General features: G+C 36.0%; 1 protein-coding gene across 1 annotated transcript in view; it reads right to left on the bottom strand.

The window, feature by feature from the left end:
- DPYD (dihydropyrimidine dehydrogenase) overlaps positions 1-22,882 on the bottom strand; it is an 870,422-nt gene that overhangs the window by 109,162 nt on the left and 738,378 nt on the right. The window contains exon 20 of the mRNA XM_032155293.2: positions 2,684-2,863. Within this exon, the coding sequence (XP_032011184.1) occupies positions 2,684-2,863 (180 nt within the window). The remainder of the gene's footprint in view (positions 1-2,683; positions 2,864-22,882) is intronic.

The following is a 22,882-nucleotide window of genomic DNA, read 5'->3' as shown; positions in this document are numbered from 1 at the left end:
AGAATTATGATGTTAAAATGCAGATTCTCAACACACCTCTGACCCACTGACTCAGGATCAATGCTGGTGGGGCCTGGGAACCTACATTTCTCACAAGCATGCTGCATGGTTTTTAAGCACCAAGAGTTTGACATCAACAGCTTTGTGTTGTGCCAAAGCTGATGATTGTTCTTGTCCGGAATTTGCTCTTCTCGCAGGCACAGGTTTAAATGGCTTGCACCGTAAGTGTACTAACACCCAACTACCTGCCCTTCAACAGCCACCTGAAGAAACACTGCTTGGGCAGTTTGATCAGTTAATAAGTAAGGTAAGCATAAGGAGAGTATATTAATATGCTAATTACTTGAAAGATAACATGACATACTTGGCCAAATCCTTGTTTCCATAGCCCAAGTCTCATTTTCTCTCCATTGTCAAACACTGCACTGTAATAGGTTTCTTCTAAATATCTATTCTGGTTTATTCTAGCCTGACCTATGAGTGAAAATCAGAATAGCAATTGTACTTTCCAAACAAAATTTTCCTGTGTAAAGAAGCCAGATACTTCTAGAGTGTCTTTCAACAAAGGGTCTACATTTTCTCTCATCTCCCTATAGTATGCGGACACTGTGAAGACCAGCATACTGTTCTTTGGCTAGTGATAGGACAATGTGAGTTATTTGCAAAGACACACACACACATACACACACACACACAGGTACATACACACACACACACGCATACACAAAAGCAGCAGCAACATGAAGAACGATTAGTTTGCTGAGAATGATGCACATGTACCCTAGAACTTAAAGTATAATAAAAAAAAGAAAAATAAATAATTATAGGACAAAAAAAAGAAAGAACGATTAGGAAATCACCTGTATCCTAGATCCAGAGTACTTTGATTCACTACTGGGGATATTAATCTAAAGGGATAATCACCTATTGTTTTAGTCATGTCAGCCTGCACTGGAGAATCCAGAAGCACAAATCTATTACCAGACCATCTGCTTATTCCTCAAGTTAGTGATGAGAAATGAATCACTAATATAATCACATAGAAAAATCTTCCTTTTTTTAAACGAATGATAATGCTGAAAATTACACTTATGATTTTGATGAAAGCTGAGCTTAACAAAATAAAGTCTGAATCTCGATTCAAACTATTACCAAATCAGTTTCCATTTATTTCATTGACACAAGTTGTCTTCATCATTACCCATCTTTTATTTGAATATGTAAGTTTTGAAATGAGTGTGAAAATCCTTTAAAGACAAAACATGACAGTGCAATGCAGCTACTTCTATTTCAGCTCACATGGCAACCACCCAAATTTGAGACAATGATTTTATAGATGGTCATAAACTATCATGTCAGAGACAGTTTCCTTGAGATATTTACATTGAATGAATGTAAAGTCATTTGTGAATTTTTTTAACTTATAAACAACCTTAGGATATTGATAGTCATTGATAAAGGCAAGAACACTCACTGTCTAAATACTGCACAGTCAGTTTATGATAATATGATTAGTTACACTAATAATGCTGCTTAGGCACTATCTTGCTAATTACAATATTATAAATATTAATGTCACAGTCTTTCTCTTTGATTGCCACTCATGGAGTCATTCATCATGACATTTTCCTGGAACCCACATTGTAAGATTTTATTTCTTTCCTCCTTTTCTTTTTTCATTACTGGACTTGCAATCATACACACTACTCTTGAAGAAGGGTTTTTTTTTTTGGCAATCTGTTAGGAGAGGGACGGTGATATTTTCTACTAAAACTAGCCAAATATAAGTCAATTATATGATGTTTCTCTTATTCTTTCTGAGTCCCTAACCCAGTCATCCAAGGCAGAGTACCCAGGGCTTTTGTTTTCCATTCTTTTTCATGTGACCTGCTTCAAGTTAAGATTCATTTGAATTATTAAATGCTTCCTTAAAGAATCTTTTTATACTGCCTCTCTTTTTTTTAAAGTTAATTATTGATGTAGTGACAAGCTGAAAAGACTAAGAATTGTAATTTTTTTCCTCCCCTCATTGAGGGCTCCAGAAGTGTCTTCTGACAATGGTTATCTGTTTAGAATAATACAAAGGAAATACAAAGGCAAAATGCTGAATGTTGTTTTAGCAGTGTTGCTAAAATCACTGTATTATAGAAAATGTAAATGTAGTGTATATTTCTTGGAAAATAGCAGTTAGTGAGAAAGTTGGGACATAACCTTTTGAGCCCCGGTTTAACCACACAGCTGAAGGAGTTACAAAAGATACTGATTAGATTTTAATTTTAAAAGCTTCCTTATATTATTCAAGACTACAGTGATTTGATTGTCTTGAAAATAGAAAGGTAATGTTATAATTTCCAGAAAGCATAAAGAAATCTCCAGACTCCCACTGGAAAGAATGCCAGTCATCACCACAGTAAGCAAGAATTTGGAGGCACTTTACACTGCAAACGTCAGTCTTTTCCTTTTATATAACCTTGTGTTGTATTGGTTTTATAAAAAGGTAGCTCACAGACCCATCATATGGCTGTAATCAAGTCTCCTTCAGAAAGAGTCCACTGAAGAAATCACATCCACCAGCCCCTGTGTTTCCTTTGTTAGTGAGAATGTGAGATGGTAAATAAGATCTGGAATAGAAACTGACCAAGGCTGAGTTCTCAAGAATAACACAGGAGATTTAAGCACATACCTTGTCCATGAGTTCAGCTATACGTGGAACTGGTTTCCCTTTCTGGTGACTCACAGTAGCTGGACTCTGCCCATCCCAGTCCTGTAGTTCTTCAATGCTTTTCAGATAAAGCAGGGCTTTGAGGCCAGTGCAGTAGTCTTCGATCACAGTGAAATCCTGATTCTGAATGGCACTGCATACCTAGAAAAGACGGAGCAGTCAACCAAGTGTCAAACCAAGAGATAATTCTCCAAAGAGATTCACTTTTCTTTGATTCAACGAATATTTATTTTATGTGCCAGGCACTGTTGGAGGCATGATGGATCAGTAGCCGTCTGGAGATGGGGGTGGTGGGGAGGAATGGACTGCAGAGAACACAAGGAAATTTCCAGGGACAATAAACATTTTCATAAACTTGCAATGGTAATGGTGTCACAGGTATATACATGTTCCAAAACTTATTAAGTTGTATACTTTAAATAGGTACAGTTTATTATATATCAGGCTTAAGGAGTCAAATTTGGCACAACATAATAAAGGACATTTAAAATCTCATTGTCCCTCTATTGGGATGTGCTGCTGCAGGCAGTTCTCATGTCTGAAGGTGGTCAAACTGAGGTTGGAGTGCTGTTCATTCAGTTAACTCAACCATCACTTACCCCTGCCTCTGTCTCCCTCCTCATCCGCTATTGTTCTCCTTGTTGTCAACTATGATCCAGTCACTCAGGTCTTCCCTCTCTTCCTCAAAAAAAAAAAAAATGCCATAGTCTTTCTTTGCCTTAGGATCTTTTCACAAGACCTTCTCACTGGCTAGAAGGCCTTTCTTTTCCACACATGGCTAACTACCAACCATTCCTCAGGCTCATGGTAAATGTCCCTTCTTCAAGGAGGCTTCCAGGAGCCCAGGATAGGTTACGGCCTTCTTTTAATAAGACATTTTTAACTTCCAATTATTGCATGATTATTTAGTTGACAACTCACTTCCCAATTAGACCAAAGTTTCAGAAGGGAAGAACTGCATTTATTTTGGTCACTATATTATCCCCAGTGACTAGGACAGTGTTTGTCGGTTAGTCTGCTCTCCACAAATATATGATGAATGAATAATGATAACATGGTTTGGCTGCGTCCCCACCCAAATGTCATCTTGAATTGTAGTTCCCATAATCCCCAAGTGCAGTAGGAGGGACCTGGTGGGGGTAACTGAATCATGGGGGTGGTTATCTCCATGCTGTTCTCGTGATGATGAGTGAGCTCTCACACAATCTGACGGTTTTATAAGGGGCTTTTCCCTTTTTCCTTGGCAATTCTCCTTCCTGCCACCATATGATGAAGGATACGCCTGCTTCCCCTTCCGCCATGATTGTAAGTTTCCTGAGGCCTCCCCAGAAATGTTGAACTGTGAGTCAATCGAACCACTTTCCTTTATAAATTACACAGTCTCAGGTATATCTATTTTTTTTTTTTTTTTTTTTTTTTTGGAGTCTCACCCTGTCACCAGGCTGGAGTGCAGCAGTGCAATCTCGGCTCACTGCGACCTCCAACTCCCGGGTTCAAGCAATTCTCCTGCCTCAGCCTCTCGAGTAGCTGGGACTATAGGCACACACCACCGTGTCCAGCTAATTTTTGTATTTTTAGCAGAAACGGGGTTTCACCATGCTGGCCAGGATGGTCTCAGTCTCTTAACTTTGTGATCCACCCACCTCAGCCTCCCAAAGTGCTGGGATTACAGGCGTGACCCACTGTGCCCGTCCTCGGGTATATCTTTATTAGCAGCATGAGAATGGAAATGGACTATTACAAATGATTAAAAAGAAAATAAAACTAAAATAAAAAAATTCTGGAGTTAAGGAAGTTTGAATCAGAGAAATTAAAGTTCTTCCACTAAAAAAACCCTGGGGATTCTGTGATTGTGGCTGGGATTTGAGTTAAAGCTTGAAGAATGTGGATTTAGATAACTGCTTCTAGGTTGATTATTTTCAAAGATATCCCTCCAATTTTGATATCACATGTAGACTCCAGAGACTCATTTACAACTTCCTGTAGAACCTCTTCACCAACATGGCCCAACATCACATCAAATTCAAAATTTACAACATGGATTCAACATCCTTCCTAATTTATATTTCAAATTCAACCAACGAAGCAACCATTAAAACAAAACTGAGCAAAGAAAAACTCATTTCTATCCTATTTTCCCAGACGTTGAATATCTAGTATATACCAGGGTGTCTGGCAATGGCAGCCAACAAAGAAAAATCATGTCATGCATGAATGAAAATGAAGGAAATGCCTGAAAACAGAATAAGAAGATTCTATTTCAAAGACTCTTAAAGTCTTTTGGGTCTTTGATTAAATACATTTTATTGTAAGCCTCGTGCCTAGCATGCTACCTGATACCACATTGTTGCTAGGTTGGTTGAGAGAATTTATTGAAAACATACTAGGAGGTTCCAGAATGGGGAAAGGGATAAGGGGAGAGAGAGAGAGAGAGAGAGAGAGAGAAAGAACTCTCATATATATATATGCCTAGGAGTTCTCAGCAAGGAGTGGTAGTGATTCCATGATGTGTACCTGAAAAAAGGCCAAGTGTGAAATTCTGGGAATGCTAGCACTTAAAAGGAAGACTAAGGAAGATGATCGTGAAGGACACCAAGCAGAAGAGATCCAAGAGAGTTAAGTCAGGCGCTGCAGAAAGGTCAGGAATATCAGAGCTGAAAGTGATGACTGGATGTAACACTTGGCAATATACCGGATAACGTTTGCCTTTATAGGAGAGATCTGCAATGGAGTAGACGCCGGTTTTTTTGGTAGGTTGAGGAATGGATGAGGGATGATGAACTAAAGATATGCAGCCAGGTCACATTTATAAGAAGTTTGGCTCCTGTAAGAGGAAGAGGCGAGCTGGAGGTATAGGTTATAGGGTTTTGCATTTTGCTTTTTACTTTCATTTTTGAGACAGAGTCTTGCTCTGTCACCCAGGCTGGAGTCCAGTGGCACAATCATAGCTCAGTGTAGCCTCAACCTCCTGAGCTCAAGCAATCCTCCCACCTCAGCTTCCCGAGTAGCTAGGACTACAGGCACACACCACCATGCTTGGGTAATTGTTTTTGGTATTTATTTATTTATTTATTCATTCATTCATTCATTCATTCTTATAGAGATGAGGTTTTGCCATATTGCCCAGGCTGGACTCAAACTCCTGAGCTCAAGCAATCTGCCCACCTGGCCTCCCCCAAATGCTAGGATTACAGGCGTGAACCATCATGCTTGGCCCACATTTTATTTGTTTAAAGAATGAAAATAATTATGTTTTAAGCAGATAGAGTTATTTTACATTTCAGAATAGGACAGACTGATTTCTGTGTATGAGATTTCTGTCAAAATTGGCTGAATGATTATGTGATGAGAATAAAACAATGCAATATCTAACATGATGTGGGCTCTTCTTATGGGCCAGGCACTTTGTTAGCACTTTTAAATATATTATCTTCTTTAGTCCTCAAGATAACCCTAAAAGATAGGTTTAATTTTCAGCCCCATTTTACAGATGAGGAAACTGAGTCTTAGGAAAGTTAAATGACTTGCTCCAGGCCCCATGGTTAGAAAGTGGTGGCACCAGAATTCCTGGCTATACAATAGAATATGACCTAGATATAGACACTAACAGAGGAAAAACTTTTAATATAACTACAAATACTTTTCTACAACTATTGCATGGACCAAATACATATGTTTTTAAAAATTTAATCAAGTTATCTTGAACTGAAATATAGCTCTGGTTTTGAAAAATCCACGCTTTCAGATAAAAATTGTCAATGTTTTCAATTTACCTTCTTACTTGTACAGTATGAGTAAGAAGAATAACAAGCCAAAACCAAAAAGCAGAAACAAAAACCCCTTCATTTTCTATTCTGAAGTGCTGCATGTTAGTACAATGTAGAAAAGAGTATAGAATAACTACTAAATATGAACAAGAACATTTTCTAGGAAGCCCATTTACATTAGATAAAAAAATCTGTTTCTCAGGAGGAACAATTTGAACATTAATTAGGCCTGTTATAACTTTCTTAGAGTTGGTGCTGTTTTTTTTTTCTCACAACAATTATAAGGAACATCATTATCATTTCCTCCACAGGGTTTTTTTTTTTTCTTTTGACTATAAAAGTCAACTGATGCTTTACTTAATCCTCTTTGCTCACTCTGAGATCCTATTTTTTTGTAGTATATGCTTATGGGTATACTTTACTATAGTCTTAAAATAGTTCACCATGTGAACATAAGAAATCAGATTTTGAAAATCACATAATGTCATGTACTTTATGGGATTTTCATGATTATTGTAAAATCCTGATGCTAAAAGGAATCTAGAAATACTCTGCAAGGGATGAACAGTAAAGTATAATCTAAATCATCCCTGATGTTTCCAGGAAGAAGATAAAAAAGCTATGAATTCTCTCAATCCTCAAACATGGCACAATTTGTATATCGTAGACTCAGCCAAGGAGTGAAGTGATCAAAATGTAGACTTGGTATCTTTTAACTGTAGAAGAACATGGTAGGACTCAAGGCTAAGAAAACTTCCTCTTTCCCACCCACTTCTAGGCTCTTTATCATACAGTGTTATTGTTCCACATAATTGGGAGCTATACTGAGAATGTGAATTGAACACAAAACCTGAAGAGGGAGGAGAGACTACAAGATACTTACTGAGCAAGACTGGGATAGTGTGCAATGCTGGAAGCCCTGGAATCCACCACGAGACACGAGTGCTGGAGGGGACCACTTCAGATATACTTAATCATATGGCAAATGTCACACCATTTACGTACCTTACCGAAGTGAGTAGTTTAATTTTTACTTCCAATAAGATTAAACCTACTAATTTTCCTTATAGAATTTTTGATAGTAGGAACTTTGCACATTGATATTTTCTTTTAAAATTTTATTGCACATACAAATCAGGTGGGGATCTTTTTAAAATGCAGATTCTGGTTTTGCAGCTTTAGAGTGGGATCCTGGAGTGAGATCCTGCATTGGCCAAATTTTCAGGGGATGCTGCTGCTGCTGCTGGACCACACTTAAAACAGCAAAGTCTTAAGCACTGGCAGGGGTGAATCTCATCTCAACTGAAATGCTGACTGCAAAAAAAATTTCTTCTAAACAAATAGGTTTTTTCTTAATTTTTACTATTAGATTATATCAACATTTTCCTAGCCTTTCAAAGAATGCACTACTTATAATAAGAAGTTATGTTTGAAGAAACAAGAATAATTTGCTGATTAAATACTAATAAGACTAAAAATAAATATTAGGATGCAAGTGCACCATTGAGAACAGCTTTGCCCATGGATTTGATCTCAGGAAATGGAACTGCTTAGAAAGATGCCTTGTCCTTGACTAACCTATATACTCCATTGAGGGCCTTATCTCTATCTCAAAGGTAAACGGTTCCTGTTAAAACTCCAAACATGTAGCTGCTATGCCTAAATGGGTGCATTTTATATGACATCTCTTAATTATTTGTTTAACCGCTCTGATTAGGACTCTTAATAGCTGTTAACATGTTTGCTTAGTATAATTTGTAAGTTCTTTATGGTGAAGGCTGGTTTATCTTTCTTCACAGCAGGGCATCAGGTGCCATTATAAGGATCGTTGCCACCATTAATTATTTCTGTAAGTGTGAATATCCCTATAGTGAGCTATTTTAAAGAGAAGCTCCTAGATTCTCAGCAGGACCAGCCCTCCACAGGAGCTGAGTAGGTGGTGGCCCCTGTGCAGTGTGATTTGACGTGTGCCATAAAGAGCCAAATAGTCTCCTCCAGGGGTCTGACACAGTGCCCTGAATTTTTACTTTAGGTGCAGGCGCATTTAATAGAGGCCTACCTGTGCAGAGCAACTGTACAAATACCTTGATGGTGACAGAGGTTTGTGGGGAGCTATTCTTTTCTCATTATTTCTCATAAAATGAGATTAACTAGATTATCAGTAAATTACCTATTTATGGAGATTTACGTCTTCAAAATCTTCTTTACATACATTATTTCTTTCAGTACTCAAAATAAACCTGACTTAGGCAGGAGAGGGAGTAATATTCTTACTTGAAAAATGGAAAGAGCTTGGACTTGAAGTCCTGTTTCTTAAAGTCAAATCTTGTGGTTTCTATGCCATATTAAGTTAAGAGGCTGAGAGCAGGCACACAGAAGTCAAGCAGAATCGAGTTCCAATTACATCTTAGCTGTGTAATCATGAACATTTTTTTTCACTTAAAAACGGAGATTAAATACTTAGCACATAGGAAACTAAAAGGCAACATACTTAAGTGCTTAAAATAGTAGCTTATACTCAGCTACACTGGCACCAAAATTAAATTTCATAATATGAATAAATCATTAGGGCATGAATTAGGCAGGATATAATTTTTTTAATGTAATACATTTTTGGTCAAATACTGCAGAGGAAAGCCATGGGCCTTACTTTTATTTGCATTAAATAATGATCTCCAAAAAAAAAAAAAGCTTTGGTTTTGTTGTCAGAAGGCTCAGGTCTGAGACCCAACTCTGTCATCTGGCAGCTGTGTAACTAGGGCTAGTCATTTAGCTTGTTGAGTCCCTTCTCCCTCTTTTAAATCTGAAAAAAGAGGATGATAACATCTTATTGTTGTGAAGATTAAATTACATCATGAAGGTGGAAGTACTGTGGAAATTATAAAGCTTAGACAGAATGGTACTAAACCTCATAGGTATTGTAGAATTTCAGGTAATCTAGAATTTCAAATGCCTGGCAGAGGCCAAAATGGAAAGTTTTGCCTATTAAAAAATAGCTCACTTCATCTGAAAAGTAAAAGAAATTTACAAGGAAGCTATCAAATAAAATCTAAATTAGATTAAAAATATTTATCCCAGGTAAATAATTTGGCAGAGAAGAGTTCTACAAAAGCAGGAACACCCTGAGACTGGCACATGCTTTTGTGTAATCAAATAGCACATTTTTCAAATGCTATTTTAAAATATAACAAAGTTTAAAAATAGAGATCTTGATCTATTAAACACAACTCAGATAAACCCATGACCATAATTATCCCTTTTCATTTCTTATCATACAAATGGATAAACTACACTTTAGGACTTAGAAATATGTGCCTCCAGGTTATATGCAAGTAAAATATATGCTTACGATTTAAGTTTAAAGTTGTCTCAAATGTACTGCAAATTCATTAGTAAAAGTTCTATTGGAGAATTACATTTAAGCAAAAATGGAAATTCTTCTGCAATGGTTATCACATTACAAATTGCATTAATAACTGAGTTATATGTATCTGGAAGAGGTTCAAGAAGCCTCCCATGAATGTGGTTCATATATGAAATATTGAATAAGAAGTGTTGTTCATCCAATTCTTAAAGCTTTCTCAGGAAAAAGAAGATTATATTATCTCTTCTTACTAACCTATTTTGATAAGCACATATTTTGTTTAAACTATGCAAAACATCTGCAATATTTTATATAGCACTTTATAGTTTCCAAAGCATGCTGTCAAAAAGAAATATCTGTACAATAATTTACAGTTTTCAAAGCATGGTGACAAACAAGATTAAAGGGAATTTAGACTTGTTTTCAGACCAGCTTCCTCATTTCAGAGATTAGGAGTCCAGAATGGCTAAATGATCTGTCCATGGTACACAGCTAGTTGGAGGCAGTGCTGGCAGACCCGCCTGGTTTGAAGCTCTTTCTGCTACAACACTGCCTGCCAAAATCATCGTACATCAGTTCTAAGAGAAAGACAGAGAAGGTGCTATTAATTGTTTAGTAAGTGAGGAAATTGAAACCAAACATTGAATGCAGTGCCCAAAATCAAGATTAGTAACTGGGAGGGCCAACAGTAAGACTCAGAATTTCTGACCTCTGCAGAGCTTTTTATCTTTTCTTTTTATTACTATTTCCATAAACTTCAAAGCCTTAAATGAGATGAAAGTCTTACATATATAAATAAGCATATATTTATAATTTTCATAAAAAGAAGCAAAGTGATTTCACATTTATCCACAGATTTTTAACATTTAAGGTTTCAATATTTGGATGACCCACTTAAAATTTCTTACTTTAACTGGAAGCTAAATTTCTGCTGTTTTCAGATGTTATGCAGTTTCTAATTCTATCTGTCCACACCTACTGATTAAAAAAATCAGATTTTCTGAAGGCATGGAATCAATAATTACTCACGGAATTGAGTTCTGACCAGTACTGACAAACAGATGTATAAAATTACATTGTACTTTAAAAATTGATGTACAATACATATAGATAAGGTAAGAATTCAGAATAACAATATCCGCCTGTGAGCTTTTGGTACTACATAAACATGGCATTGCTTACTGGAATTCATGAATAAAACACCAAAATTATAGTTTTATAAAAATATAGGTTAAAAGACAGCCCCTGGAGATACATAGTAAATAGGGAACTAGATGGGGATGTGTTTGTGTATTCACATAAAACCACAAATCTTAGTTGTTCTATCATATTAGTTTCCATTTGTTGGAGCTGTACAACATCAAAGTCATGATGTCCCTATATATTGCATTTAGCAGTAATGTAACGGACTACGTGAAGAAATCAAAGTGAGAGTTTCTAAGTAGTTTCCTGGCAGTTGAGACAGCAGGCTCTTTCATCTGCTCTGTAACTGTGGCAGTGCATTGATTTAAACTCCTTCTGAGATCTCAAATGCTTTTATATTCTTAGGTCTCTCAAGCAGCTTTTTTTTTTTTCCAAAGTGATAAAATTCTAGCATTCAGCAGAATACCATCTTGTTTCCCCCAAAAGGAGAGGGCTTATTTCAGCTTTGCTACCAAATTGCACAGGATCACTAAGTAAAATAGCTGTCCAAATGCCATTCTACTAAGAAATCTGGCTTTGAGTTCAGTTGTCTATGTTCTGACCACAGCAAATAGGATTGGGAAAAAAAGAACAACAAACGAATAGCCCCGGAGATGTTGTCTTTCAAAAGTTCAGTTCAGAAAAATTGCCTAAATGGATAAGTAGTTCTGCTTATTAAATATTTTCAAAGCTGTTTTTCATTGCCCCTCATTGATCAGTCCAAATGGTATAGGAGTCATTGATTTTGTAAATCATATATTTCTTCTCAGTACATTACTTATCCTCTTAAATGATAAATTCTCAGATAAATTTTAAGTATATAAATTTCCCCCTTTTCCTCCAATTAAGAAGGAACTTTATGGAGCCTGAAAGTCTATTTTTCAGTGTCACTCTGTGGTCATTCTTTAATTAATTTCTTAACCCAAGATCAGCTAAAGACAGACTGAAGAGAATAAAATGTTTTCAAGGTATATTATACTGAGATCCAAACCACATTTTGCCAGCCAGAATATAATAATCAATTCTCCAAGTATTTTCTCAAAGGCAGCATAGGTGATGGGCTACCCACTCGACTACTATTCAGAAGAGCATTTGTGAGACTGATCTTCTCTGTTGCACTTTGTTGATGACACAGCTTCACTGAAGATGGCCTGGGCTGATTAGTCAAAGGGCTGTGCCCTGCAGGCGAGACTGCCCTGCCCCCTTCCTTGTATCTGTCCTTTACAAAGTGAGCTCTAACTGGACTCAGATCTCAATAATGACTGCAACCAAGAAATAATAATAAGAACCATACAGAGACACAGCACCTCTGTCTGCCTTTTATGCGACACTAGAGATAAAATGGGTGAGCCAGGTACAACATGTAGGGCCAAAGAATAGTGATTACTGTTGTGTCTCTTCAAAGATATTGCTGTTGATGGCTCTGCTTCCCAACGGGCATAAATACAGGACTCAAAAGACTGAGGTAACAACTAGAGTCTTCTACACACCAGGATCCTATGCAGCCCATTCTTTGGTTCGGAACTGTGGCTGCAGTTTGAGGAAGCTTGGCCACTGCGCTTCAGAGGCAGTAGGATTTTTCTACTAACATCGTTTCTCACCATCAGGCTTTGGTGCTGCATCAGTTACCACAGCAATTTTCAATTACTCTGCAGTAACACAGGTGGTGGTGTAAGGGTTTGCATGTAGCATTGTGCATGCTCAGCACCTCTCATGATAAAAGTGGGGTAAGAAAAGGAAACTAAACGTCCAAACAATAGCTGTCAGATGACTCAAATCCTTAATTTTAGGCAATCTTTCTTTTTCAACAGAGTCAACACAGCTGGGAAAACTTGATTTATCATATAATTCACTAAAATACCACACAGAGTTTGATCACAGAGGAGAAGTCATAATGCCTAGAGAGAAAAAGTCTATAGGGAAAATTAACGCATGGAATTTTTTTCTGAACCCTGAAGATGGATGGAGGTTATGTGGTCACTCAATAACTAAGCAGACATTCACATTCCAAACAAACAAACAAAAAGAACAATTCTCCTACAATGAGAAACATTTGTTAACATGAAAATAACATCTCAAGTAGTCCTGACTACCTCTTACAGCATTCACAATTCAGTAGTTGGTGTGATGGTTAATCTATAATTGATAAAAACACAAATTTGTGAGAGAGTACAACTTGGCTGTTATCAGTGAGTCAACAATTTTGACTGAGTTGCCAATATATTCTAGGACACAAAAGTTAAAGTTCAGTTGATTAAGAGTGAATAAACTATGTAAGAGTTAAGCGCCATAGGAAAAACAAAGCAACCTTACCAATATTGAAGTTAATATATGGTAAACACAGTGCACATTTATGGGAGGGCTAGAGAAGCAAAGCAATAAGGTTTGCATTTGTTAAAAGGAACTTTTAAAAATATTAAACTCATTTTTAATCCCTTTACCGTGTATATGGAAAAATAAAAGCTCACAAAGTTTGTGGTTTTGCAGAAAGACCAGGAAAATAAATTGTATGCTAGTATTTTTTTGGCTTTTTGTTTTAATGAAGGCCAAGAACCTAAAAGTAAAATGCCTGGTCTTCAGCTACAAAAGATGGATCTACTGGAACATGGTTACAGACGAACAAATGCAATGTCCAAAGCAGTAGTTTTATTTATGCCTTCTCACTAAAAGGGCACATATTTTATGATTTGTGACTATGACAACCTGAAGAAAGATTACGAACACCAGTAAAAGTTCTAGGCTGAGGGTTTTAGGAGGATGCTTAGAGATGACCATATAATTTACCATCCAAACTGTGACACTTGAGAGTAAACAGGAAACTATTAATGAAAATACCAGGACCAGCAGTATAAACTGGGATTGTCCTGTACCACTAGGATCTGTGATTCCCTTACTTAGAGGGTTGTTTTCATTCCTGTCTTTATATTGGAGGGAGACTTTCACTTGTCCCTCTGGAATGCATTTCAAAATGCTCTGTCACTTTTGGTTTAGTTTAACATTGTGGTCTTTCAGATACTTAATGCAGGCCTCAGAGCATTAACATTGGATCTAATTCACAAGGCTTTTATTACTTAGGTGGGGATTTGGAATCTTGGAGACCTGACTTGATCCAATAAGAGGACCCAACTTGATCCTGTTATTGATCCAGATAATCCTAGATTTAAAGGGTCCCTTTTGGCCTCCAACTTTAAAAAAAAATTAATAGACTTTGCTTTTTAGTACACTTTTAGATTTACAGAATAATTGGGCAGATAGTACATAGAGTTTCATATGCCCACACCACCCCCAAACTCGGCACCTTCCCCATTATTAATATCTTGCATTAGATGGTACATCTGTTACAGTTAAGCACCAATATTGATACGTTATTATTAAAATTCATAGTTTATATTAAGATTCACTCTTTGCATTGTACCTTTCTATGGTTTTTGACAAATGTATAATGACATGTATCTGTCATTAGAGTTTTATACAGAATAGCTTCACTGCCCTAAAAATCTACTATGCTGTACATATTCATCCCTCTCACCCTCACCTCCCCCATCCCCTGGCAACCACTGATCTTTTTTACTGTCTCCATAGTTTTGCCTTTTCCAATATGTCATATAATTGAAATCATATATATGTAGCTTTTTCAGATTGACGTATTTCACTTAGCAATATGCATTTAAGATTGCCCCAGGTAGTTCTGTAGCAACAGAATCCATTCACCTATTGAAAAATCATCACAGTTTTTTTCAACTTTAGTAAGAACTTCATATATTTTAAAATATAAAATCATTTTTCTATATAGCCAAATAATATTTTCATAGTTAATAAAATAAATAATTCCTTAGTGTAATCTGATATCCATAGTACAATTTCCATAATATTTTTATAGCTAGTTTATCCAAGCCTGGGTTCAATCCAGGACTGCATGTTGCATCCAGTTGCTCTGTCCCTCAAGGTTCCTTTTATCTGGCACAGCCTCTTTTTCATTGCACCAGCCTGTTGTAGAAACCCGACTGCTGGAGTCTGGCTGCTTTGCCACAGTGTTCTTTACATTTCTTTCCTCTATCCCTTGCATCTCCTGGAAACTTGTCTTGAATCTTGCTGAACTCTCACACAATGTGGTTCACTGGAATTGGGTCCTCACAGGGCATCTCCAATGCTTAATGGGAATGGGGTGGCAGGGAATGAATTGCGGACATTGCCTATGATTATGGGCTTGCTCTGCTGTCCCACTGGACTTCAGTTTAACTGTTTATGATAAAAGATACAACTCAGAAACAGCCAAACAGAGAAGATGCATAGGGCAAGGTATGAGGGAGGGGTACGGAGCTTCCATGTCTTCTCCAGACACTCCTCCAAGGGTCTTTCAGACTGAAAAAAAAAAAAAAAACTCAAAGGGAACAGGAGAGGCAAGGAGCTACTCAAAATCCATAAGCTTTAAGGGTGGAAAAGTTTGGTGTATTTTAACAAACTTAATATTCTGTCCTTTTGTAACTTATTTCTTTATGCTTTACCCAAATTCCCTTATGATTACAGCATTTTGAAATTTATTTAGGTTACTTATTATGTTCTAAACCCTGTTCAAAATAGGTCTACATGTAGCACCACATTGAAACTCACAATAGCACCTTGGGTAAGTATTATTATTTTCTTCAGTCAGCAGATGGGTAAATATGGGGTTAGAAATTAAAGGCCTTGATTAAGATCACACAGCTACTAAATGGCAGAACAAAGATTAAAATTCTGGCTCAGTTTGCCCACAGGATCCTTTCTTGTAACCACAGTGCAATCCTGCTTTCTGTTTTGACCACTACTACGAAGGCAACTAGCTTTCATGTGGAAACAGGGAGATTTTATATATATATAAAATCTACATGCTTATAATGTGTATGTGTGTATACATGTTTATATGTTTATGTTAATGTATATGTTTATATGTGTGTGTATGTTTTCATGTTTATGTGTACACATACATATACACACAAGCATATATATACACACAATATTGTATATATGATATACAATATATGTACATGTATTTATACATAGACACATATATACACATATATACCTATGTATATGCAGCATAGATTTCTTGTAAGTATTATGTCAAATAAAACATACATAATTATCTACTTCAGTGCCTAAATAACTGCACAATAGGTATCATCATTTGGATCTCATTCACCATATTTCAGAGACACAGCAAAAAGGGCAGAGACTATATTTCTTTTGGTTACCACTGTACACCCAGTACTTACCACATAAAGATCTTTACCTGGCATATGACTTATTCAATGAATGAATAAATGAAGCAAAATAGAAATATTGTAATAGTATCAGTCAGTGACAAACACAATTCCCTTTCATTCCCTGTCAAGAATACATTTTTCTCTCCAATTATACAAATATATTATAATTAAGAACTCACACCAATCCACAAGAGAATACTTTTCTCTCAACTTCTGCTGCATTCTATATCACTCATTGCATCATTTATACATTAATATCTTTGCATTATTACTTAACTTTTCTTTGGATATGCCAATGTATTTCAAGGATGCAAGGAAGTAACTCTACCTCTTCAGCATTCGTCTTCATATTCAAAGTACTATTTGTCACAGACAAACTGGACAAAGCCTGTGTATCGATTTTTGCATCTCTGGTGCTCCCAGTCTGGATGCCTGAGTCTTATCAGCAATTGTCATTTGATTATGTTTTCTCTTATGGTAGTCCCCTTTAACACTAACTGAAGGAATGTGTAATTAAGAACCCTATAAAGATCTCATTTAACAATGACTGAATTCAAACTATCAAATCCAATATATACAATGTTCTAATTTTCACACATATATATTAAAGCAATCTGGATTCTAACTCTAATAAAAGACAGATAAAACAGAGCCCAGAGACGCTAAGGAAAAGGTCTTCTATCTTGTTTTGTGTCTGGACTCTCTTGTCAAATTTTTTTGGGTTTCTGCATCACACACCAACAGAGGTCAGTCCAGTATTCTTGGGTCAGGACCAATATTTTTATTTTAAAGAGTTCCCTCTCTACTTTTAATTATTTCAAGTTCATAAAGTTCAACACTTCATCAAATTACTTTGAAATAGTTCAAAGTAAATGATCAAATGTATTATTGAGCAAATTTGTACAAATATTATTGCCATTGTAAATGATTTGCTTCCTCTAACACAGGTCCTGCAAAACCACTGCACATGCCCAGTAAAGGCCTTCTGTTTGCTGGGAATGTAGCCAGGAGTGTTTAATAGATTATTCTGAATTTTTACCAGGAGAGAGCAATTGTTTTTGTTTTTTTCCTCTTTTTCTTTTCTTTACTTTCTTTCTCTTTCTTTCTCTTTCTCTCTTTGTCTTTCTTTTCTTTCTCTTTCTTTCTTTTCTTTCTCTTATTTCTTTTTCTTTCTTCTTTCTCTCTCTCTTTCTTTCCTTTTTTTTTTTTTTTTTTGACAGAGTCTCACTCTGTTGCCTAGGCCGAATGCAGTGGCATGATCATAGCTCACTGCAGTCTCAAACTCCTGGGCACATGCAATCCTCCTCCTTCAGCCTCCTGAGTAGCTGGGACTACAGGCACATGCCACCATGCTTGGCTAATTTCTTAATTTTTTTTGTAGAGACAGGGTCTTGCTATGTTGCCCAGGCTGATCTTGAACTCCTGGGCTTAAGCGATCCTCCTGCCTCAGCCTCCCAAGGATTGGGACTATAGGCGTGAGACACTACACCCCGCCAAGGGAGCTATATTCAAACTCATCATTTCTTCAAAAACTTTCTCTATTACTCAAAAATTACCTACTAATTAATTTATTATTTCATTTGGCACATGTTAATTTATGGACTAATCTTCTGGTTTCTTTTCACATTCTATTATCAAACAAAATTGTTGACTGAAGCAGCCTGAGGTTATGCCGTTTGTTTCCTGTCAGAATGAACTTTCTATGCACAGCTGTTGTGAGGACCAAATGAGATAAGAATTATTAAGTACTGTTTACTAGGAAGGCCTCCCTTGTTGGTATAGATGTGACACAATGAGTTTGATTCAGAGGTAAGAATAACTATTCAAGTTCTGAATTTTGTATCTGAATGTGCAACTAGTGTCTTTTGAGGTGTGTGTGTGTGTTCCATATTGACTAATTTCTAAGATGATTTGCTCCATTGGGCTCCAGGACCAAAATAATCACATCTTTGTTGTAAACAATTAACTTAATCACACACAGATAAACATATAAGATCGAATTTTGAGAAAAGGAAATGACCTTTCAGTTGTTATGCTTTGAGAGTATAAACCAGAATCATATTACAACCGCCTACCCATAAATCAATATACTACAGGTTTTAAATCAATTATTGAATATGAATTAGGTCAAAGAAAAGGTAAATAAGGTAAATACAGGTAAGTTGGATTTTATGTGTTTTATATTTCAATTTTGTCTATAAAATGTCACACTTTAAACCATTGCTTATATTCTGAATCTGCTTATAATCAACATTACCTAATTAAATAATGCTCAGACATGCAATAGAATTGGCTTTTTTTTAACTCCCTCCAGATGACTCACATTTATTTTGTGTGTTTTAGAGACATCAGGCTTTATAAATGTGCAACAGTATTCTTACTGTAGCTGTGTAAGACCAGGCATGTGTAATGTGTGATGTATTTGGCCATACAAATTCACCAGTGATTAAACTGATTTTTTGCTTGTGTCATTGTTTTTGGGCTCAATGATGAGTCATGAAACTTTCCTCTCACCTCATATTCATTACTACATCTGGTGCCATCCAGACAGAGTTAATATCCACGACGTAGTGATTGATTTAGGAAGATGATAATGAGATTATTGCTCATGCCCTTAAAGCATGACAACTGAAATCCTATCATTTTCCACATGAGGAAATATGCTAAATATTATAATATCTGACAGGTCTATCACTGTGGGATTAAGCCAGCTATCTGAAACAGAGGTTTGATATTTTGATCTTTAGACATATTATCTTCTTTTGTCTTACAAACACAGAATTATTGATTTGGAGATAATGGCAGTTTATATTTGCATGCCTACATCTTTAATTCCACAAAATGTTAAGGTCTTCCTGGTTCATATCTGTCAAAAGAAGTTAAGAGCAAGCATTGTTCTTTCTTCTGATTATGTGGGGCATGACCACAGAATAGGCGAAGAGAGATGTTTAACTTGGAGCATTTATATTTCAGGCCAGGAGAATCTGGTTTAAAAGTTTTCAAAAGACTGATGAGTCACAACAATATTAAATGTGTGGGAAATCTGACCAGTTAAACAAAATGAAGAAGGAATGTTTCCTGAATATTCAAAGAAGGCAAGTTATAGAATTGGATGAGCATGTGTTTAAGGCTAATAAATGTAGAGTGTTTTTTTTTTCCTCCCCCTTGGAGGGAAATGTTTTATAGACCATTTACTTATTTTAAAATGTACATTTCATGTGAATTTCATTTCTTTTACTCTTTTCCTCAAAGATTCATAATCTTCTAAAATTTAGCTTCAGGAACATATTTCTGAGAATGACAAGAGATTACTGAAACTGGCCTCTGAAATATTCAATACATAGTTGCTTATTGTCTGTTTTTAAACATTCATTGGTCGAGACTTATGGTAAGGCATTCCTCTCTCCCCTTAGCATCTGTCCACAAGCAAGTATTCATATATCTGCTTTGTGCCTAATATTATTTCAATTACTATGAAGCATTCTTAAGAATTGAAAATGCACATACATCCTAGCTAGGAGATAAGACATACATTCATTTATCTGCATTGGCTTGTACATGCATTTTCAGGCTTGAGACATGTCTAGAAAGTAGGACAGAAAAAAAGAGATACTGGTGCCTATCTGACATTTTCACCGAGGTGTTTCCTAGGCATCTTAAGTGTACCCAGAATACCATTCCTAGTTTTTCCACTCACTGCAGCCTACCACTCCACCAGTCCAAAGTCTAAAAATCATCTCTGTTCCTTTCTTTTCATGTCCACAACCATTCAATCTCTCAGCAAATCTTCTAGCACTACTTCAAGTATATATTGTGAATCTGTCTATTTGTTGCCATAACCACGGCTTCTTGCAACTGGAATCAATCATGATCTCTCACTTGCCCCACTGCAATACTTTCTTTATTCACTCTTGACCCTCCTAAATTAATTATCTACACAACAGCTAGGATGATTATTTAAAAATATTAATTAGATCATAATTTACCACTGCATAAGACCAACAATGTCTTGCCTTACTTTGCAAAAATGGGAACACTTTCTACAAAGTACTTCATGATCTGGTCCTGCCTCGTTGGCCTTCCTTGAGTATGTCAAGCTTATTTCTGCCTTAGGAGCTTTGCTCTTTCTGCAATGCCTTTCTCCATACTTTCCCATAGCTGGATGAATCTTCTCATTCAGTTCTCAGCTTAAATATCACTGCTCTAGAGACGACTTCCCAACCAGACAAGGTATCCTCCTAGTCACTATCACACAGTCTAATTTAAATTCTAAGTTAATGTAAAGTACTTACCACTATCTGACATTTTTCTTATATATCTATTTCTTACTAATGTGCCTGGTACCCATCAGACACTCAATAACTATTTGCTGAATGAATAGAAATTATGACTGCTACATAATATACTGTTTGATAATATGAATCTTATGAGTGAGCTTCTCAGCAGATATTAGCTATTGACAGCTTCAAAGCCAATCTCTCCTTGATATATTTAACTTTTCTTAAACAATACACAGTTTTAAAATTTAAATAACTTGCAACATTCATAAACATTTATACAAAGTATGATTAGTGCTTATTTGTAAGGAAATACTCTAATTTTAAAACTTTAATACATGGAACACACTTGAGAAATATAGAAATGCTTCCTACCCAGGATGCCTTAATTAGGCAGAGTTATTTAAACGTGCTTATTTTTAAATTTGGCAAGGTTCACAAACATTAATTTTGTTACATTGCTGATACTAATAATAGAATACATATCTTAAATAAAGGTATTATGTCATTTTCTCGTTAAGACTTTGAAGAAATAGAACTTCTAAGCATGAGTGAAATCCCCCTTACTTGCCTGCAGATTTTTCTCCACTATGAATCGCTCCCAATTCAGATTTCAAAATTCAGTGTTTAATAACTTCATTACACTTATTATTTAAGCTATCTTTAAGTATGTGGGTTTTTAAAAACATTATGGTAAAATTTACATAGCATAAAACTCGCCCACTGTAAGTGTGCAAGGCAATGATATTTTTGCAAATTTATAGAGTTGTGCGGCATCACCACAACCTGGTTTTAGGATATTCCAATTACCCAAAAGTTTCCTTGCATCCTTTAGCAGGCACTCTTCGCCACCTCCCCAAGCTTCAAGAAACCACTGATTTGTTGTCCTCATAATTTTGTCACATCCAATCATTTCATATAAATGGAATTTTATAATAACAAATATTAGTATTTTGTGTCTTTTTAGCTTCATTTAGCATGTTTTTATACATGTTAAAATATTCTGTGCTATTATGGTGTCAGTCTATTTTATTGCTGAATAATATCTCATTGTATGGATGTACCACCACATTTTGTTTACCATTCCTCAACCTGCTAGGGATTTAAATTGTGTCCAGTTTTGGGGTATTAGAAACAATGCTGCTATGACAATCTGTATGCAAGTCTTTTTTCTGGATATATATATATTTATTTGTCCTAGATAGATGATGTGGAGTGGAATTTCCGGATTGTATGGTACCTTTTTGCAACATTATAAGAAACCGCCAAACTGTTTTCCAAAGCAGTTGCACTATGTTATATTCCAACAAGCAATGCATGAGGATTCCAATTTCTCCACATCCTCACCGTCATTATTGTCTATCTTTTGATACTAGCCATTTTAGTGGGCAGAAATGTCAACATAGTATACTGGTTAAAATAACAGATTCTGGGCCAAATTGTGTAAATTCATATCACAACTTGCCATCCTGTTAACTTAACATTCCTGTCTATAGAATGAGGACAGTAATAACACCTGTCTTAGCCTGTTTGAACTGCTATAACAAAAATGCCATAGACTGGGTAGCTTCAATAACAAACATTCATTTCTCACAGTTTTGGAGGCTAGGAAGACCAAGATCAAGGCGTCTGGTGAAGACTTGCTTCCAGATTAATAGATAGCCATCTTTTTGCTGTTTTCAAGTGGCAGAAAGTATTAGGGGTTCTCTGGAGTCTCTTGAATAAATGCACCAATCTCATTTATAAGGGCACCACCCTCTGACCTATCAAACCTTTGACTTATCAAAGGCCTACCTCTTAATACTACCAGATTGGGGTTAGTATTCCAACATATACATTTTGGGGGGACACAAACATTCAATCTATAACAATAACTATCTCACAGGATTACTGGAGGTATAAATAAATTATTATAATTTTAGCTTACAAAAGGTGTGTCTCATAGTAAATTTTATATACAAGTTAACCATGATAATTTTTTTATTATCATAATTTGCAAGTCACAACATACTTAACCTGGTTGTGGATTATAGTTAGGCTTTGGGAAACTGTTTATGTTCTCTTAATGATCGGTTCCTTATATGATGTCAGCTTAAGATAGTTAATATGGTTATCACAATGTCCAGGCACTAGAATGCCAGGTACCGTGAAAATCAAATCACAGATTTTAAATGACAATTAGAATGGTTAAAACTTCTAAATGGCCAGATTGACCTGCCAGACTACTTCAGTCAAATATGGGACTTTGAATGAATGATTGAACCAGTGGTTTATTTTACTCATAAAATGTACCTGTCCATGGGGATAAAAAAGGAAACTGCTGTAGG

The sequence above is a fragment of the Hylobates moloch genome, unplaced genomic scaffold (genome assembly GCF_009828535.3).
Source record: "Hylobates moloch isolate HMO894 unplaced genomic scaffold, HMol_V3 SCAFFOLD_5, whole genome shotgun sequence".
NCBI classification, from domain to species: domain Eukaryota; kingdom Metazoa; phylum Chordata; class Mammalia; order Primates; family Hylobatidae; genus Hylobates; species Hylobates moloch.
This window is presented reverse-complemented; position numbering and strand designations above follow the sequence as displayed.